This window comes from Furipterus horrens, unplaced genomic scaffold (genome assembly GCF_987537825.1).
Source record: "Furipterus horrens unplaced genomic scaffold, mFurHor1.1.pri manual_scaffold_6, whole genome shotgun sequence".
In the NCBI taxonomy this organism is placed as follows: Eukaryota; Metazoa; Chordata; class Mammalia; order Chiroptera; family Furipteridae; genus Furipterus; species Furipterus horrens.
The window spans coordinates 148,730,110-148,751,808 of NW_028327176.1; the positions used below are offsets into that span (position 1 = coordinate 148,730,110).

Consider the following 21,699-nt stretch of genomic DNA (forward strand, 5'->3'; position numbering starts at 1 on the left):
GCACGGAAAGTGGCAACCTTTTAAATAAACAAGGTCACAAATTAGTATTCCAAGAGTATTTTGGCCTATGAAGATTTTGATAGGATTATTACAATAAATCCTATAATACTACAGGCTTATGTTTCCTCCATACCTCATCATAAAAATATTCATCTTACCTCAATGACTCATCACATAGACATTTCTACTCTTTATAAATAAGTACTCTCCTTCTGGGATGCACTGTGTGAGGGGGAAATTCCTCCAACTCATGGGTTTTTCTTTAGTATACAGAAATAGCAGTCACTTCAGCAGTATTGTACAATAATATTAAATCTTTAGTTGAAAAATAAAAGAATTATCCTATTATATCCTTTCTCTGGGAGTAAAAAGACACACACCATTACAAACATAAAACGAGTCAAACTTCTATTTTATTGACAGGAGTCCAAAATGAATACAAAAATTGCCTCCTTTGCATGTTATATATATATTTACCTTAAAAGGCTTTTGATAGAGTCAGGTAGATTAAAAGCTAAGAGTGTGTTTCAGCTTTTATAGTGAACCTTTTAAAAAAGGTTTAATAACATAAGTCACCAACATCAGAGAACATATGGTCCCACAATCATTTTAGATCTACAGCTTATAAAAAGAATTAGATCCTGCACTGATCTGCTCACATAGAGGCTTAAAAATGTTTTAAGCCGTGAAAAGCCATTTTTATAATCTGTCTGATTAACTCTGGGAAATAAGGAAAATCCCAAAATGTAGCCCTCTATATTATGTGGAATGTGAGAGAATGCCAACGTATGACCATGATAGGTAAAAATAAAGGTTTAAAGCTATAAATGGAGCTGTTATAAATAATCTTGTATCACTGTAAAATGTAAGTGAATGATAGAGCTTATCAAGATTAAAATGAGCAGATGTTACTTAAAACATAGCTGTGACGTTTATCATACTTCAATGTTTGCTAAAACTAAAGCAGAACAAATAAGTTGCTCATTTTTTATTGTTTTTCATGTACTTTTTCTTTTACTGGGACCATAAATTGATCAGATAATACATAGCCCACACCTCTGGACAGTTATAACAAAGGGTTTATTATCATTTGCAGATGAAATAAATGCGCCATCCCATACTTGAAAGGCTTTAACAGGCCTTAAGCGTTTTTCAGACTGTACCAAGGCACCAGCACTGTCTAAGTTATATTATGCACCCATTTCTAGGAAAGAACTAACACCTCCCTCAACATCAGTTCTGCACTGTTTCTGGTTTATTATACACTTCCAAAACAGCAAAAATTTGCATATGTGCAAATATTATGGTCCATCTGTAGTCTTGCTTAGTTATCATCTTCTTCCTCTTCTTCCTCTTCCTCAAAGCTGTCTTCAAAGCCCTCGCTGTCCTCCTGGTCTTCATCCCCCTCTATTGCTGTATCCCACTGTGGGTGATTTTCTGGCACAGGCTTAGCCTCGTGAACTTCCAACTATAAAAAAGAATTAAATGTAGATATCAGAAATTTTGGGATATATAGTGGAAGAAGTATCTGATAAAGAAAATGCTTTTTTGACCAAAGCAATCATAAAGAAATAGATTTTATGGTTGTAAATCTAAATTTGAAACATTCATTTAGAATAGACATTCACCCCAGAAATAAAAAGGTAAATCTACTAATGTGTAAATAGTTAAATTTCTAATAGATATTTTGATTTTATAGAACCTGCACTAGTAATTCTGTGGCACGGAAGATTAATAATTGAGATTCTGGAGCAAGAACACTGAGTGATGTCTTAAGTCTTCTGCTGAGGGAAGAAACCTCAAATGTGATTTTCGAAGAGGTATTATGTAGCCTCCAGACGCATGAAGTAAAATTCTACAGCCAAGGGAAAGTACCCTTGTGGGAAAAGAGGCACGCCTTTACTGGTTCCCTTGACTCTGGATTCCAGTACACAGCAAAATACTACGGCAGCACAATCTTCCTAAGCCAATAGAATAAGTTATAAAAACATGAAGTGAGATAGTAAACACTAATGGAGTGTGGTTCAAATGATACTTATACAAAACATATACTCTAAAATGCTAAAGAATAAATTATTTTCAAAAATTAATAAACATTATTCTTATACACCAATAATAAACTATCAGAAAGGGAAATGAAGAAAACAATTCCATTTACAATTGCATCAAAAATATATATAACTAGGAATAAATTTAACCAAGGATATAAAAGACCTGTACTAGGAAAATTATAAGACACTGATAAAAGAAACTGAAGAAGATACAAATAAGTGAAAGCATATACCATGTTCATGGATAGGAAGACTTAACATCATTAAAATGTCCATACTATCCAAAGCATTCTATAGATTCGATACAGTTCTTATCAAGGTACCAATACCATATTTCACAGAACTAGAACAAATATTCCAAAAATGTATATGGAACCACGAAAAACCCCAAACAGCCCCAGCAATCCTGAGTAAGAAGAACAAAGTTGAAGGAATTATGCTACATGATATCAAACTATATACTACAAGGCCATAGTAATCAAAACAGCACAATACTGGCATAAAAACAGACATATAGATCAACGAAACAGAACAGAGAGCCCAGAAATAAACTCATGTCTTTATGGTAAATTAATATTCGACAAAGGAGGCAGGATCAAAGAATATACAATGGGGTAGATAGTCTATTCAATAAAGGGTGCTAGGGAAATTGAACAGATACATGCAAAATAATGAAATTAGATTACCAACTTACACCATACACAAGAATAAACTCAAAATAAAGACTTAAATGTTAGCTGGAAATCCTAGAAGAAAACATAGGCAATAAAATCTCCAGCATTTGTAGTAGCAATATTTTTTCTGATATATCTCCTCAGGCAAGGGAAACAAAAGATAAACAAATGGACTACATTAAACTAAAAAGTTTTTGCATAGCAAAGGAAACCATCAACAAAATGAAAAGACAACCCACTGATTGGGAGAACATATTTACCAATGATGTATCTGATAAGGAGTTAATATCCAAAATTTATTTAGGAAAAAAAACACCTTTAAAAACTCAACACCAATAAAACAATCCAATTTAAAAATGGGCAAAAGACCTGAATAGACACTTCTCCAAAGAGGACATACAGATGGCCAACAGACATATGAAAAGATGCTTAAAGTCACTAATTATTGGAGAAATGCAAATTAAAACCACAATGATATATCACCTCACATCTGTCAGAATGGCTATCATTTAAATCAACAATGTATTGTTGGTGGGAATGCAGACTGATGTAGCCACTGTGGAAAGCAGTCTGGAGTTACCTCAAAAAATTAAACGTGGAACTGTCTTATGACCCAGTGATCTCACTTCTGGAAATATATCTTAAGAAATCCAAAACACTAATCCAAAAGAATATAAGCACCCCTATGTTCATTGCAGTGTTCTTTACAATAGCAAAGATTTAGAAGTAGCCCAAGTGTTTATCAGTAGATAAGTGGATAAAAAAGCTGTGGTACACTCGCACAATGGAATACTACTCAGTCGTAAAAAAAACCAAAAAAACGGAAACTTTACTCTTTTGCAACAGCATGGATGGACCTGGACCTGCAGGGCACTGTGCTAAGTTAAAAAACGCCAGTCAGAGAAAGAGCTCGCTTATGTGGAATCTAATGAACAAAATAAAGTAACAAACAAAACAGAAACAGACTCACAGATGGAAAGCAGACTGACAGCTGTCAAAGAGGAGGGAGGTGATAGGGCTGAGTGAAAAAGGTAAGGAATTAAGGAAAACAAAAAACAAAAAAAAAGCAACAATAACCCCCCCCCTCATAAGACACAGACAATAGTATGGTGATTACCAGAGGGAATGGGAGATAGAGGGAGATGGAAGAGGGTAAAGGGGGAATAAATGGTGATGGAAGGAGCCTTGACTTGGGGTAGTGAACACACAATACAATATACAGATGATGTGTTATATAACTGTACACCTGAATCCTATATAATTTTATTAACCAATGTCACCCCAATAGATTCAATAAAATGAATAAATTAAATTAAATTAAATTAAAGAGGAAAAACAGGGACAATTGTTATCATAAGTATGGCATTAGATTTACCAACACTGAGGCTCTTGGCCATGAACTCATTTATGTGTTTACGGCACCTACTGTGTGAGTCACCTTGGGCAGTGTGCTGAATAGGGACGGTTCTCCAAGGGAGATGGCATGATAAATAGGCAGTAGGAGTGATGGGAGGAGACCTGTGAGGGTCCTTTAACTTACCAGAAGCCTGGTAGGCAGCCTAAAGTGAGAAGCAACCAAGGACCTTGGGCATTATTGGGAACAGGTGTCGATGAGGAAACTCCTAGTGATGGGGTCCTTTAAAGGGTATCTTTTGCTCTTCTGTTTATTCTAAACAAAATCTGTCACTTAGAAGTGCCTACTATGAGCTCTTAAGTCTCTGTGCTAAATGCTTTACATACTACATTCTGACAAAGGTGATCTTTGTGCAGCACCAGTTGAGAAATTTCCCCACTCCTTTGGGTTCCGGGAAATGGCTAAGTGTAAAGGATCACCTGCTCTCTCAAATGCCAAGGTAGGAGCCATCTCCGTCTTTCCTCATGATTCCCATAAAACCTGAGGATGACGTCCATTTACTCAGATCCCCTTCCTTTAGATAAAATAAACCTTTTCCCTATAACACTAACCTAAATAAAATCATCTCCTTAAAAAAAATCAATAAACACTCCAACAGAATCTGTGGGAAAATGCAGGTCCTTTTCTAAAGAAAACAGAACCCCTGTGAAGTTCCAGCATATGACAGACAGCACATTGAAAGATATCACTTAAGTAATTTATAGTCAAGGTTCCAAATCATTATATTAATTTATATTAAAGGTCCTAAATTGTCAACTCTTTTAACTCAACAACTTCAGTTTACTATTGAAAGAGTAGTCCATCAAATACGTATATAATATACAAACTTTTTCCCTCTATTACTCTACATTTTAAAACTAGAAATGCTTCCCTAATATATTAAGCACTTATTCAAACAGACAACCATATTTAATGAAAAGTCACTATTCTTACCTTCAAAGGTTTTATCTGATCCAAACCCATAAAGGAGTCTGATCTCAAAAACACTGTATACTGATAATTTCCAGGCTTGCCTGGTGCAGGAAACTTCAGTTCTACCTACAAGATAAAATCAACACTTAAAATCTTAAAATCTTAAGGAGTGGAAAAACAACAGCTCACTCCTAAAATTCCTACACCAGAGTATTTAATAGCTATTTAATGCTCCTTCTCACATACCTTGTCCTATGTACCTTTTGCATATGGATGTTCATTTATATCCTTAATCATATTCTTTATAATAAACTGGTTTGTGTGTTTCCCCGAGTTCTGTGAGCCATTCTGGCAAAATACTGAACCCAAGGAGAGGGTCATGGGAACCCTGATTTGTAACTGCTTGGTGAGAAGTACAGGTGACAACCTGGGACTTGCAGTTGGTGTCTGAAGTTGGGGAGTGTGGGACTGAGCCCTTAACCTGTGAGATCTGATACTATCCAGGTAGGCAGTGTCAGCATTTAATTAAACTACAGGACACTTAGCTGGTATGACAGAGAATTGCTTGGTGTGGGGGGAAAACCCACACATCTGGTCATCAGTGTTATGAGGTTGCTAGTAATATGAGAGTAAAGGAAAAACACAGAAGTTGTTTTACTTTACAAATGCCCAAAGCCTTAAAAGATCAAGAAGATATTTTATTTCCTATCAAATCATAAACTTCATAGAGTTATAAAATCTTAGAAGTTTCGATTCTACTTCGGCAAAGGAAAAATACATTTTTTAAGATGACATTTGGAATTTCTGCTGACCTGCCTCCAATCTCCAAAATACAGGTTTTGTAGATAAGATGATGCAAGGTCTGTCCAGAAAGTATCCAGCCATGTAATATGAAAAGACACATTATTTGAAGATATAAGATACAAGAAACACTGTACACAGGAACAATGATGCCTCAATCCCTTTCAAAGTAGGCACCTTTGGACCTCACATAGTTCTTCCAGCATCTCTTCCACTGTTCAAAACACTATTGCAAAATTCTTTGTTGGAATCACCATCAGTTGCCCCCGTCGTATTTTCCTGAATCTCATGTACGTTCTGAAATCTCTTCCTTTTCAAAGGTGATTTTAGTTTTGGGAAAAGCCAGAAGTGTAGGGGGCCGAGTCACCTGGGTGATTTGACGTTTCGCCAGAAAACTCTGCATAAGACATGAATCATGAGTGGGCGCATTATAATGAAGCTGCCAATCACCAGTTGCCCATAACTGTGGCCATTTTCATGATATTGCATCTCTCGACCAACGGAGAACATTGAGGTAATGCTCCTTATTAACTGTTTGGCCTGGAGGGGCGTACTCATGATGGACAACACGTTCCCAATCAAAAAACACAGTTAACATGGTCTTGATCTTGCTGCCACTTAGCTGTGCCCTCTTCGGGAGTGGAGAACTAGGCAACTTCCATTGGGACGACAGGCCTTCGTTTCCAGATTATAGCCGTAGACCCACCATTCATCTCTGGTTATGACCTACGTGAGGAAATCTGGTTCGTTGGTAGAGGTTTGAATTAAGTTATTAGCAACTGCAGCACAATGTTCCTTCTGCTGTGGTAGCAGAAGCTGTGGAACAAATTTTGCCACATGTTTCATGCCAAGACCCTGCATCAAACTCTTGGACACCATAGCTTTTTGAATCCCCAGATCAGTTTCTAGTTCTCACACTGTCAGTCACCTATCTTTGTTGATTGCAGCCCATACACACTGAATACTCTCAGGTGCTCTGCTTGGTGCGGGCCTTCCAGAACATGGATCACTTTCAACAGATTCTCTACATCTTTGAAGCATTTTGTGCCACACTTCTATTTGTGCTGCACTCATCGCATAGTACCCAAAAGCCTTCTGAATCATCCAAACAGTTTCCGTGGAGGAATGTTCAAGCTTAACGCAAAATTTGGTGCAGATTCATTGGTCTACTCGCTCACTTATTTTGAATGCGAGGGCCACACAGTAAACATGCTCACTCAACGGTGTCTACCACCGCCACTGACTACTACAGAGAAGTCATCATTGTTCACACATGCGCATTCCAGTTCACTCTCCTTAGCTGCCACATTATATCCATGTCATGCAAAGTGTTCTCATTATATTAACAATGGCTGAACTTATTCTGGACAGACCTCATTATATTAAAGTATGGCATTAAAACAAAGTAGAAAATAAAACATGGAAGAATCTTTTTTAAAAAATCTGTTTAGCCTTTCTAGCTATTACTCAAAACTTAAAAATCAAAAAAGAAAAATTACTTAATCACTGTTTAAAAACTCCAAATAAATAAACGGATAAACTAATATTTATATTTTCACTTGGTAAAAACAACCTTACTAGTAAAACAAACTGGGGAGTAATATTTGCAATACATATAACAAAGGGCTGATTTCATAATATTTTTAAAAATTTCCCAAAGCCAATTAATAAATTAATAACCCGACAAAAATGAACAATGTTCACAAATAGATAAAAAAAAGAAATACAATTCAAATACACTGAATTTCAATCTTCGGTTTCATTCTTAAGAGAAATATAAATTAAAACTACACAGAATATAACTAGTGTAGTAAAAATTGATGCAGGCAAGAATCATCAATGTATGCTACAATGAGTGGGTAAAAGACTGTTGAAGAATAGTATATTCACATAGTACCCAAGTATTACACCATAAATTAGAAGAAAAAATAGTTTTTGTAAGAGAGAAAAGCCTTAACTTAATGATCAACCGTTACTATCACCAATGTGGGGTGAACTAATATACTGTGCCCCTGATGTGATGCACTATGTATATTACTGCACCTGTATAATATTTTTGCCAAAAATATTCAAGATTAATATAATCATGAGTAACCAATGAGATGCATTCAAATTAAGAGTTATTCTACAAAATTCCTTTCCCAGGCTCTTCAAAAATGTCAACAGCATGAAAATTTTAAAAAGAAAAAGAAAAAACCAAGGAAGTGTTCTAAAATGCAATAAGTGATCCTTGACTGAATCCTGATTTAAAAACAAAACAAAAACTATAATGGACATTAGTGAAGTATTTGAGAAAATTTAAATACAGACTGCATATCAGACAAATGATACCATATCAATGTTAAATTTCTTGAATATAATGTTATTGTGCTTAGGTAGGAGAAGGTCCTTAATCTTGGAAGATACATGTTCAGGTATTGAGGGGTATAATGCCCTAATGTCTGCAAGTTTCTAAAGTGGGTCAGAGGGAGGAAATACACATATGTGTGGATTTTCTTTGTTGTGTACACATACAGAGAAATATATAACATACACAGGAAAATGTTAATAATTAGTCAATGTAGATTAAGGGTCTAAGGAGTTCATAATACTCTGTTTACAACATATTTATATGCTTTAAAGTTTTCAAAATAAAAAATCAGAAAGAAAAATTAACACTGAGATGTCATTTTCTTTACCTTTCTAATTAGCAATGACATTCAAAATGTCTGACATGCTCGAGAAGCAATGGGCATACTTAAACATTCATTCTCCCAATGAAGAAATAAATATCTAGCAGTATTTATCATAAGTACAAATATACAGAGCCTGTGATTCATTAGTTCTACCTCTATGAACTAATCCTATAGAAATGTGTTTACATATGTAGAAAATGACATATGAGGTTATTTACTATAGCAAAAGAAACAAGAAACCAGTAAGTCCATTAAACAGCAGAGCACTAAATAATTAAAAATCCACACAAAAAGAATATCATGCAGTTGTACAAACAAATGAGGATGTTTTTTCTGTACTGACATGGAATAAATTCCATGTTATATCCCTAAGAGAAAAAGGTAAGGTGCAGGCTACTTTTTGTGTAAAACTGGGAAAAATACACACATTTGCTTATAATTTACAATATCACATGAATAATGAAAGTTTAATAACAGTGATGGTCTCCAGGAAGGGAAATGGGTGAGAAACAGAGATGTAAGATGTTTCGCTGTGTACACTTTAGTATATCTTCTGAAATACTAACTATGTGAATGTATTATCTATTCAAAAATAAGTAAAATTTACATTTAAAAAAAATTGCCCAAAGAAATACCCTGAAGTTGGCTCTACCTCCGAGTGTCAAATAATTACACTACTTCATTCATTTATATTGTCTATAAAGGGGGGAAAAAAAAACTTTCTGGATTAAATATCAGTATCAGCCTGGCTGGTGTGGCTCAGTGGGTTGAGTGCTGGCCTGCAAACTGAAAGGTCACTGGTTCGATTTCCCATCAGGGCACATGCCTGGGTTGCAGGCCCAGTCCCCTGCTGTGGGAATGTGAGGCAACCAATTGATATTTCTCTCGCACATTGATGTTGCTTTCCCTCTCTTTCTCCCTCCCTTCCCCTCTCTATAAAAATAAATAAAAAGTCTTTAAGGAAAAAATATCAATATCATAAAACTATCTCAAAATTTAAAAGCCTTGCTCTTTCCCAACTAATCAAAGCAGACAGAGCCTTCTTCCTAGAAAATTAACATAAGAAAACAGAAAAGAGTTCCCAAGGGGTAAAATATGTTCACTGCAATGCTACAGTAGTGATGTCATTAACAGTGGACAATGCCACATAATAAAAAATTCCATCTTTAAATATCTAATCACCTATTCCTACATTTGTTTTTAAGAAGAAAGGTATATATCTTAGCACTAATCCAATCAGAATAAAAACCATACTTTTTTGTACAATATAATTAAATTCTAGAGAAAAGGAAAGGCATACATTCTTAGACACTAACAATGAAAGTCCCCCCAAATAAGTTGAGAACAGGTTTTTAAAAGACTGATCAAGTTGCCCATCTTTAGCAATTCAAACTTTATAAATTTCAAATGAGCTTCCCCAAGAGACATCAGAAAACAAAATGCTTTAAAAATGAAATAAGCCAAATATGATAAACTGTTTTCTAAAAAAGATTTTATGAAGCAACAAGATGATGAGATGCTATACATTTATAAAAACTGAAATACTGATGCTGGATAATTACCTCTTCTGTATCTTTTAGTGTACACACATGATATGGCATAGATATTAACGTCTGTTCCTTCCTATCTGCGATATAAAGCCACCACCATTCTTGTTTTTCCTGCAAAAGAAAAAAAAAAAAAAGAGTATAAATAATCAGAAAGAACTAGAGAAACAGAGTTTTGCCTTGTTTCATTTAAGAGGTATTGTCCTTGTTTTATTCACTGCTGTACTATACAATATAGATGTATAATATTAACTGAATACCCTGGCTGGTTTGGCTCAGTGGATTGAGCGTCGGCCTGCGAGCTAAGTGTCGCTGGTTCGATCTTCCAGTCAGGGCACATCAGAGAAGGAAAACTCTGACTCCAAAAAACCTCCGCTGCCTTGCAGCATACCTCTTCAGGGGAAAGGCTAAGGGAGTAAACCCCGACAGAAAATCTGGAGCCGGAGTCCCTAAGGCGGTTTGACGTTGTAGTCAACACCGGCAACTCCTGCGGCGCACCTGAAGCCAAGCTGTATTGACTCCATCTTTCCCTTGGACCCCTCAGCTGCGAAGAGAGGGGGGGTCTGCTGCATGGGCAACAGCAGACCCTCCATATCACCCTGCCCAGGCTCTGTAGCTTCAGCTTCACTGGAGAGGACACTCCAGCGTCATCGCAAGATGTCGATTCAACACGGGAGGAGACAGATACCGTGTCACTCCTGAGTTGGACTGCACAACCATTCTCGGCGGTGCAGATAGACTCTTAAGAAGCTACACCATCGTCTCTCGAGACGGACGGCTGCCGATACAATAATATTAACTGAACAAATAAATTTCTTATCCATTTGTAAATTTGCTCTCCAAAAGAATTTTGTATGTAAGTTTGGGATTTCAAATAGCCCCTTAAACCCTATCGATAGGTGTCTGTATTAAAAACCCCTGGTTAACCTTAGATGACAAAAGATGTTCTAAAAAAGAACACAGTATAAGCTATTACCATATCATCTAATAAATAATCTTAGTAATCTTCGCTAGTAATAAACAAAAGCCAGAAAGTAGGAGTGGAAGAGACTTGGGCAACCAAATGAGAAACCAGTACATTAAAACACATTACTCATTAGAAACCATCTTGAAATCTTAAGAGCCTATTTATACCGTTCACTGCACAGGATTTTACTATTAATAAGTCGCATTTTTAGTAGTACTTCATAAAAGATTAGTTACAGAAAAAGAGCTGGGTTAAAATGAATGAACGAACGAATGAATAAATAAAACCTGCCACCAGAATGCATAGAAGGGACAGCAGCGAGAACCAACAAGAGACAGAAAATTTAGAAGAAAAAAAATTGAAGACCAAGAAATCTGGAAGCACCAAACTTCAGTCTGTTCAGTGATCATCACCATATTACAGTATGTCAATAATTGTTTTGTCATCTGCTTAAGAAAGAAATATTTCTAAAATGGCTTAAAAATGTTTTGAAGCCAAAAATAAACGCTAAAATATTCTAAATACTAACTTAACCAAAACAACACCAGACTATTCTAAATTCTCAATTATCCAAAAGAAGGTTTAAAAAAATAACTTCCTACTGAAAAGTTTCATAGGGAAAATGTTTGTTTTTAAGCCAAAATCACTTGCACTTTCTACTTTTATCTTTCCAATAATGCCACAGTAAATTCAACTGAAGGCTCTTTTGCTTAAATGACATATAACAAAGCCATGCAACATAAATAAGCAGAATAAATAAGACACAAGTGCATGATTAACCCAACTTTAGCTTAACCCAAGGATTATGACTACGACAATAGGTATATGGGTATCTATAGAAGTTTGTCTGTGTGCTTTGCACACACAAAATGGGTAAAAACACAATGGACTCAAAGTGGAGTATTAACACCTGGGCTTTGTGGGCCACAGAGTCTGTTGAAACTACTCAACTCAACCATCGTAACACGAAAAGAATAATTGTGGCTGTGGTCCAATAAAACATTTACAATAAAACTTCATTCACAAGTACAGGCAGAGAAATAGGTTTGTTCGCAGGCTGTAGTCTGCCAATGATGTTTTAAAGCCTGGATTATTTCACTTCTCTAACCGCTGCTTTTCTTCTCTGTTAAATGATGAGTGTCTACCTCAGGCTGTGTAGTAAGGATGAACAGAGATAATACAAGTAAAATATGTTAGAATGTCTAGCATATAGACTGCAATAAATGTTATGATTATTAATGAAATGAGGTAACTGCCTCTGTTATTTAAGTAATTCTGACATTTCATTGTCAGAAATACCACCACCAGAACATGCATGCTACATAAAAATCACAGGGATATATTCAAGAACATGCATTTCTCCTCAGCCTCTCCACTTGGAGAGTGGCTCTCCCTCCCCTCTCCAAAGCTACCTGATTGAGGCTCATTCAAGAATATTTATTAAGAAGGATGTATCAATTTATGGCATTGCACCTGTGCCCAGACTTCTTAATATACATGGTGAATGTGGGAAAGATGCTCTACCATGAGTTATTTGCACTTAAAACAAAATTGTTCTTCTGTTTTGTGTGATTCCCAACCATTCTTATCATATATGAAATATAGTGAGCTTCAATAACATGTAAGGCAATTATATACATTAATCTTTAAGTGGGTAGTGTGGTCATTAGGGTAGTTGCATAGATACATGGGAAGGTAGACAGGTAGATGTTAAGAAAGTACTAAATAAATTTTATCTGATAAATGGTACTTTAAGATGATTAATGTGCAGATGCAGATTAAATTGAAAAAGCATACTTCTACTGCTAAAATGTTACAAGAAAGTGAATGAATATTTTGCCTATTAATTATGATCCAAAATGAAAGTCTTACAAGGATAACAATTATGCAACTTATAGAATCCCATGGCACTTTTAAAAACCAATCACTGAGTGGAATTTATTCGCTTGATTTCAGGAGCCTTGGTGTTGGCAGACTACCAGTGCAATGGGCAAAATGCCCTTAACAGATGGGCTAATGCGCAGGACACGCCAGGAGATCAGCAGGCGCATTAAGATGGAATCCTGGGCTGACGTCTCTTCAAGTCAAAACAACAGTCTGTGCACAGCCGCTCACTTATTAGGAAAGCCAAATTACTTAGGAATTTGCTTTCAGCAGCCCCCAGCAACTCTGGATTGACATTCTAGAGCAGAAAGCAGATTTATACATGAAATCACCTGCCAAACATGAGTGGTGACAGAAGGTTCTGTGGCAAAGCTGTGAGGCAGTCTGTGGAACAGCTTCCCTGAACTAAGGCAACACTTCTTGACCTCTAGCAACAGCCAGAATCAGCCACAAAAGTGAAATGTCAAGCCAATCCCAAATTCATTTGGAAGACAAACATAGCCTATCAAGATCAAAAGCTGAGCAAGCCACAATCACAAAGCAAACAAGGACAAGGGAACAAACAGCACTGCAATGATCTGTCCTGAGCTGGCGGCTCAGCTAAGCTCAGCTCTTACTGAACTTAGCTGGTCCCGTGATTCCCACGGACTGGGGCAACACTGGAACCCGAGCAAGTCTAGCGGTTCCAGGTGGCCAGTATAAGACTCTCAGGGAAAGCCCACGAGAAAAATTTAAGAACTTTTCATCCTATTTACAACTCGAGAGAAGTGAGAGATTCACAACAGCCACATAGTCAGAGCCAAAATATGCATGTGGATGATTAGCTGCCTGAACTGCTAGTGAAAAAAATCATAAAGCACAGCCCTTAGTAAACTAGGCACACCAAAAAATAAAGCACAGAAAACCACAAAAATTCTTAAAAAGTTAACAATCCTCTTTTTAAACACGTTCACTGAACATAATTCATACTGAAATATATCCTTCAAAAACGTGGCCTTTCAGCCAGTACCCACCACAAAGAGACAAATGGCAACTGCGAAGTATCAGAAGAGAAAGTAAATGGAATAAGGAAAACAGAAGGCCATGTATAACTCACCTCAGGAAAGTACAGAGTATAAACAGGATGTGTTATCTTTGATTTGGTTTCCAGCAGAGCTCTCTCTTTTCGCTGTATACTTTGTTGTAATTCTTGCCACTCCTAGTGAAATAAAAATTAAATATTTGAAATCAAATATGTTTTTAATCATTTTGAGGAGTTTCCATCTTTTTCTAGCTATTATTCCTGATAACAGTAACTACTGCTTGGTTTACTCCCACAATCTGATCATTTCCCTGCTCAAAACGTACAACACTGCTTTTCATAAATCAGATCTAACCCATTTAGCATGACTACACAGCCGTTCGTGATCTGACCTGGCCTGTCCCTCCAGTCTCCTGTCACTGCCTTCCTCCTAGCACTCTTCATTCTAGTCATTTCAAACTACCTAGACTTCTCTGAACTCACAGATCTATTTTACTCATCCTAAGCCCTTTTTGATTTTTGCTTTCCCCTTTCTCTACCTGGCAAATTCCCACTCATTATTCTTTCAGGAGTATCTAAAGCCTAAAGTATGAGCCCATGAGTTCCACAAATTTCCTTCTACTCTCTCCTTTGTGTGATCACTGCACCTTACACTAAAAGTGCATCATCTCTTTTGTACCATAATGTTTATTTCTCTGCCTTGCCAACTACCCTACTATCATTCAAGGGCAGATTTCGTATTTGTGATCTAATGCAGTGCTTGCAATGTGACAGATAATGAATAATTATTTGTTATTTGTATAATTTTTTTGTCAATTGAATGAATGTATTTTTGGTCATCTGAAGAAACTAGTTTGTCAAAACCCTGTGAGTCACCCCTGCCAACCCTAATAGACTCAAAAGGAATATGTCAGCTCTTTCACAAAGCAAGGCTAGGGATCATTTCTTTCATGGGTTTTAATTTACTGGCTATCAACTTAATTCCTAAAGTACAAAAACAATCAAAAGCCAATAACTGAAAAAACAGCCATCCTTATTTTTTTCCTAAGGGAAGTAACATTATTTCCTTTACTTTTATCCTTCACCCTTTACTTTTTCCTCTTTTTTCGCCTCTGCTTTTGCCTCCCGAGATTATTCAGGGATCTCTTTTTCTCTCCTAAACCACAAGGGTTATTTTAGATAAATGGCCCAGTCAAAAGACCACCACAAACATAAAGGAAACAGTTGAACAGTTTATAGTTCATTTGCAGGGAACTGCCTAATAAGCTTTATTTGTCCACCAAATTTTCTTTCAATTGTCCTCCCATAAATCATGTGTAACTTAATGCCATGCCATGAAATTTTGTTTTCTATTCTCTACCCTCACAATCTTTTTTTTATTTTTAATATGCTTTATTGATTATGCTGTTGGAGTTGTCCCAACTTCTTTTCCCTTTGTTCCCCTCCACCCAGTGACCCCTCTCCCTCCAGCTGTCCCCCTCTTTGTCCTTGCCCATTGGTTGTGCATATAGTTCTTCTCAACATCTTCCTGTCTACTCCACTCCCTCCTACTATGCTTAATTCCTGTACCACCTCCCTCTCTTTCCCCCTTTCCCCTCCCTGCTGACCTCCCCCCATAATGTTCTCCATACCTATAATTCTTTTCCCACTCTTGTTGCCTACTTAGTTTGCCTTGTTTTGGTTCCCTAGCTTCTGTTGTTGGTTATTGCGATACAGTTTGCATTTCATGTTCATAGTTTTGATCCTCTTTCTCCTAAACAAGTCCCTTTAACATTTCATATAAAGTGGTTTGGATCTGATGAACTCCTTCAGTTTTACTTTGTCCTGGAAGCACTTTCTCTGCCCTTCTATTCTGAATGACAGCTTTGCTGGATAGAGTAATAATCATGGTTGTAGGTTTTGCTTTTCATTACTTTAAATATTTCTTGCCAGTCCCTTCTTGCCTGCAGAGTTTCTTTTGAGAAATCAGCTGAGAGTCTTATTGGGACTCCTTTGTACATAATTCTCTTCTTCTCTCTTGCTGCTTTTAAGATTCTCTCTTTAGCCTTAATTTTTGACATTCTGATTATAATGTGTCTTGGTATGGTTCTCCCTGGGTCCAGTTTTTTTGGAACTCTCTGTACTTCCTGGACCTATAGGTCTATTTCCTTCCCCAAGTTAGGGAAGTTCTGCTTCATTATTTTTTCACATAATTTTTCAGTTTCTAGTTCTTCTTCACCTTCTGGCAACCCTCTGATTCGGATGTTGTCCCGCTTATAGCTGTCCCATAGGTTTGTGAGCCTCTCCTCATTTTCCTCACTTTTTGTTTCCTCTCTCTGCACTGGCTGACTGTTCGTTCCTTCCCTATGTTCCAATTTGGTGATTTGATCCATGCTTTTCTTTCCCTCACCACTAGTTTCGTATGTGCTTTCATTCATTTCAGCAGGACTAGCTTTCATTCCTTCCCCATCTGTTTCAGATCTGCTGTTAGGTTTGTAAGCATTTTTATAACCAAAGCTCTGAACTGTGCCTCAGAAAGATTTTCTATCTGCTGCTTCATTAGATTAGATATTTGCTGTCTGGTCAGCTGTGTCATCGGGATCTCTATCATGATCTGTGCCATCCTGACAGTTCTGTGTTTACCTTTGCTTCCTGGGTGGGGCTGTCACACCTCCTACACTACAGGGGGTGGAGCCCTGTGCATGCATCACAATCAGGCGACCCTTCTCACCACGCTGTGGCGTTTTGTGTGGGGGTGGGGGTCCAAGATGGACTCCTGCCGTTCACTCTCCGCTGAGAAACCGGGAGCCTCCTCTTCCTTCCCCACCCACTCTTGGCCTCACAATTGAAGGCAATGGGTATCTGCCATCCCCGATGTTGGAATCGCAAGCTGGTTGCAGCTGGGGGTGCTCCCCAGGCGCTTCTCACCTCCTTTTAAATACTGGTGTCTGTGCTTACTGCTGTCCCACCGCTGTCGCTGCTGCTGCTGCCGCCGCCAGCACAGCTTCACCTCTCTGCCCCAGCTTCGCCCCTCCTACCCATCCGGACGCGGACCACTTCTTTGTAACTTCATACGTTGGACTTCCATTTATTTTCTGGAACTTGTGGTTATTTCTGGTTTTGTGGTAGTTGTATTCCTTCTTAGTTGTGGAGGGAGATGAAGCGTGTAAGTCTAGGCTTCCATCTTGGCCGGAAGTCTCCTGTGGGTGTTTGCCTCTGCATCCCAGGTAGAGCTGTCGCTCCTGTTACATTGTAAGGGGCAAAGCCTTAGGGATTCCTCAGTAAGGGGCAACCTATTTCACCACGTTGCAGTGCTGTATGTTGGGGAGGGGTCTGAGAAGGAACAATGCCGCTTGCTCAGCACTCGCCCCTTTTCCAGGCACTTCTCCCACTTCCGTATGGGACTAGTGTCTCTCTGGCTGTTACCCTGGCTGTCACCTTGGCTGTCATTCCCAGAGTGGATGGGTTGTGGACGTTCTAGGACTGTGGGGGCCCTTTAAATTAAGTGGACTCTGCTGAGAGACAGGTAGTTTCTGTTTCCATCCCAAGCCCCAGTGGTTTGCACAGTCTAAAGCAATGAGCCTTGATTTTCCCCGGTGCTGGGACCATGAGCTATGAGGTCTGGTGAGGAGCTGGGAACGTTCCCCAGGTGTCCCTACTGACTTTTTAAAATGTGTAACTGTGCTTTCTGCTGGCCTGCTGCTGCCACCACTGCTGCCACCACCATACCACGTCCTCTCTTCCCCGGCTCCGCCCCTCCTGTCTGGATGAGTATTTCTTCTTTATATCTCTGTTTGTTGCACTTCCATGCAGTTTGATTTTCTGGAACTTCTGGTTGTTTCTAGTTTTGAGATAGTTGTAATCTTCTTAGTTGTGGAGGGAGATGCAGCATGTCTGTCTACATCCCCATCTTGGCTGGATGTCTACCCTCACAATCTTAATGAATTTCTTAAAGATTCCTATTTCCTTTATGTTTTATATACCTCTTGAAACAAGGTGGCATTCTAAAAATGTTAGCTCTTCCCTTTACTAACCTCTTGACATTAAGAGTTCACAGTGATGTTTCTTTATCTTAAACATTATATTGAACTTCTGAGAGACTCTCCCAAGTAAACTGCTACCTATTTCATAACCCACTTTTCCTTACTCATGCTTCTAGTCATCTCCAGCACTGGGAATTGCTTTGAAAGACCAAACTGACTCCACCTCAACCCAGGTCTTAATTTACTTAGCAATTTGAACTTTAAGAAAATTAGGATTTCCAATCCTTGTTAGAAACTATTTTTCCTTATAATTCTGATCACTATCCCTCAAAAATAGTCTTACAAAGCAATACGGGATTATAAAATATACCAGAGCAAACAGACAAGCAACAAGCAAGGAAGTAAATAAACAATAACAAAAATCAAAACTATCATCAGAGGTATCATTCCAATTATTTAAATATATAAGTCTTACTGCCTCATCGTCTTTGTTTTGCTTTTCATCTTGCTCTCTATCAGAGTCTCTCTCACTACCATCCTCTTTTTCACTCTGGGAGTCTCTATTGGTTTCTTCTTCTTCAGAATCACTGCCTTTATCAGAAATTTCTTCTTCATCTTCCTTTACTGCCGCTTCCTAAAAGGAAAAAGCAACCAAAAAAGTTGAGTATCTCAATGACTATTTCATTCTGAGTCCCTGAAGGTAACTTAACTAGTTCAAATTACAATTTCACTATTCATATAGAACTTTAGAGAATTATAAACATTCTTATTTACAAATATGTGAAAGTCAGACTGAAAGCTTTAAAATTTGGCTTATCTGTTATTTTACCCACTCTTCACAGTTTGTAAAATAATGATATTTTACTCCCATTTGCAAAGTATACTACCACAATGGCTAATATGACTCAAGGAAAATAGTAAGTTTATAGAAAAGTATTGTTATGGGAGTTTAATATTATCTTCTATAACTGATAGAGTACAATAAGAAAAATAACTGATAGAGTAAGAAAAGCCAGTATCCCATACAAAATACTTACTAGTCCATTTCAAAAAGCAAGAAAAAAAAAAGTGAATTAAATGCAAAGAAAGTAGAAATAAAACAGACCAAAATCAGTTAAGGAGAAAGTAGATACACAAAAGGGATACTCAAACAAAACCAAAAGCTGGTTCTTTGAAAAGATTAATAAAATTGATTAATGTTATTAGGCAAGACTAACTCACCAGAGGAAAAAAAGATACAGAACACAAATAACCAATATTAGGAATAAAAGAGACATAACTACAGATATAAAAAACATGAAAAATAAAGGAGATTATGAACACTTTTATGCCAATAAAGTAGATAACTCAAGAAGAAATGGACAAATTAGTTGGAAAAACACAATTATGAAAACTACTAGATATAAAAAAAAAAGTAGGATATGTTGAAGACAAGAACTCTATAATTAAACCGTTTTTTAAAACTTTAAGCCCAGATGGCTTCTCTAGATAATTCTTCCAAATAAGGAGGAAACAAATCCAATCTTACACATAATCTTTCAGGAAAAAGAGAGAAACCATTTCCTAACTTGTTTAATGAGGCGAGCATAAATCCAAAAGGAGAATGACAAACCAATATTCTCTCATAAAAACAGATTTAGGAATTGTAAAAAAAAAATCAAATCCAAATATATATAAAAAAGAATACTATGCTATGACAAGTGAGATTTGTTCCAGTAACACAATGACTGTTTAAATTTTTTAACACATTAATATAAACCACCATATTAACAGAAATGAGAAATACTATATAATCATCTCATCAGATGGAGAAAACGCATTTAATAAAATTCAGTATCTGTTTGTAGAAAGTCTCAGTATGAAAATAGAAAAGAACACTTCCTTAAACTAATAAAGAATATCTACAAAAAAACTAGTGCTGACATCATGCTTAGTAGTGAATAATGTTTGCTTTATCCCTAAAATCAATAAGAAGACACGAATAACCACCGTCTTCACTTCTAATCAACATTACATTGAAAGTTCTAGCCAGCATATTAAGACAGAAAGGAAGAAATAGCATAAAGGCTTTTTTTTTTAAAGCAAAACTATCTTTATTCCCAGATGGCACAATTGTGTATGCAGAAAATAAAATCTTTTTTAAAATATCTATAAATGGTTAGAATTGTTGTTAATTCATCAAGACTCCTTGATACAACATCAATGTTTAGAAAGCAACTGTATTTCTCTACATCAGTAATTAACATTGCAGAATGACTTTTTTTGTTATTTGAAGCAATAGCACCAGAAAGCATCAAATACATAGGAGTAAATCTAATAAAAGAGGAGCCATAGCTCTGCCACTAGAAATTACCAAAAACTGCTGAGAAAAATTAATAAAGATAAACCATGATTATTAATAAAGACTCAATATTGTTAACTTGTGACTTCTCCCCACACTGAACCATAAATTCAATGCAATACCAGTCTAAATCACGGCAGCTTTTTTAGGCAGAAATTGGCAAGCTTATTCTAAAAATTTAGCTGGAAATGCAAAGTACCTAAATAGTCAAGACAATTTTGAATAAGTGAAATAAGAGTTTGAGGACTTACACTACACATTTCAAGACTTAACATACAGCTACCATAATTAAGACAGTGTGGTACTGGCAAAGAATAGACAAAATAACCAATGAAATGGAGTAGAGTCCATAAACACATCTGCACATACACTGTTCTAGTCACTTGCTTTACAGCAAATCACCATTGCAATTCAGACAGGAAAGTATGATCTTTTCAGGAAATTGGTGCTAGAATAAACTGGTTCATAATCCCTGTCTCATATTACTCATAAAAATTAATTCGAGATGTACTACAGTGCTAAATATAACAAGTAAAATAATATTTATTTTTAAAAAACAGAAAAATACCTCCATATCCTTGGGAAGCAGAAATGTCTTAAAAAGGCACACAAAAGAACTAATCAAAAAAGACTGATGAAATAGACTTCATTAAAATTAAGAACCACCAAAATCTACCATGATGAGTAAAAAAGGATTCATATCCAGAATATAGAAAGGAATCTTAAAAATCCATAAGAAGACAAACAACCCAGTAGAAGAAGAGAATATCCAAATGACCAGTAAGCATATGAATAGGTGCTCAATATCACTAGTCATCAGATAAATACAAATAAAAATCACACACAGAGACCCTACAACAGATTTACCACACTGGCTAAAATAAAAAAGACTGGTAAAACTGAAACTAAAAAAGATGTGCAACAACTGGACTCATAATTTGCTGGCAGGAGCATAAAATAGTACAACTTTGGAAAATGGGCTCTTCCAACAAGTTAAACATACACCCATTTTATGAACCAGCAATTCCACTGCTAGGTACATACCCAAGAAAAATGTCCACAAAATGAAATGTACAAGAATAAGCATATACCTTTATTCATAATATGCAAAAACTACAAACAACCCAAATGTCCACCAACCACAGAACAGATTGATAAATTGTGGTATAGTCATATGATGGAATGCCCCCTCCCACACACACACACAAGAAAGAACTGCTACTATACACAATACAAATGGATATTACAAACATGATGTTGAATCAAAGCAGCCAAACATAATTCCATGTACATGAAGTTTAAGAACAGGCAAAACTAATCTTTGGTAAGACTAGAATGGGGGGAGGGTAAGGAGATGGATGGAAAGGTCATTGATTGAAATGGCACAAGAGAGCTTTCTAGGATGCTGGGAAGGTTATATATCTTGATCTGGGTATCATGAGCACATACA

At 36.8% G+C, this 21,699-nt stretch overlaps 1 protein-coding gene across 1 annotated transcript in view; it reads right to left on the reverse strand.

Annotated features, from left to right (window-relative positions):
- Window positions 1-1,061: 1,061 nt before the first annotated feature.
- Window positions 1,062-21,699, reverse strand: part of SEC63 (SEC63 protein translocation regulator) — a 75,771-nt gene continuing 55,133 nt past the window's right edge. The window contains exons 17-21 of the mRNA XM_090279728.1: window positions 18,384-18,542; window positions 14,022-14,123; window positions 10,090-10,188; window positions 5,073-5,177; window positions 1,062-1,468 (exon numbers count right to left, since the gene is read on the reverse strand). Coding sequence (XP_090135854.1) covers window positions 1,325-1,468; window positions 5,073-5,177; window positions 10,090-10,188; window positions 14,022-14,123; window positions 18,384-18,542 — 609 coding nt within the window. The 3' untranslated portion in view covers window positions 1,062-1,324. The remainder of the gene's footprint in view (window positions 1,469-5,072; window positions 5,178-10,089; window positions 10,189-14,021; window positions 14,124-18,383; window positions 18,543-21,699) is intronic.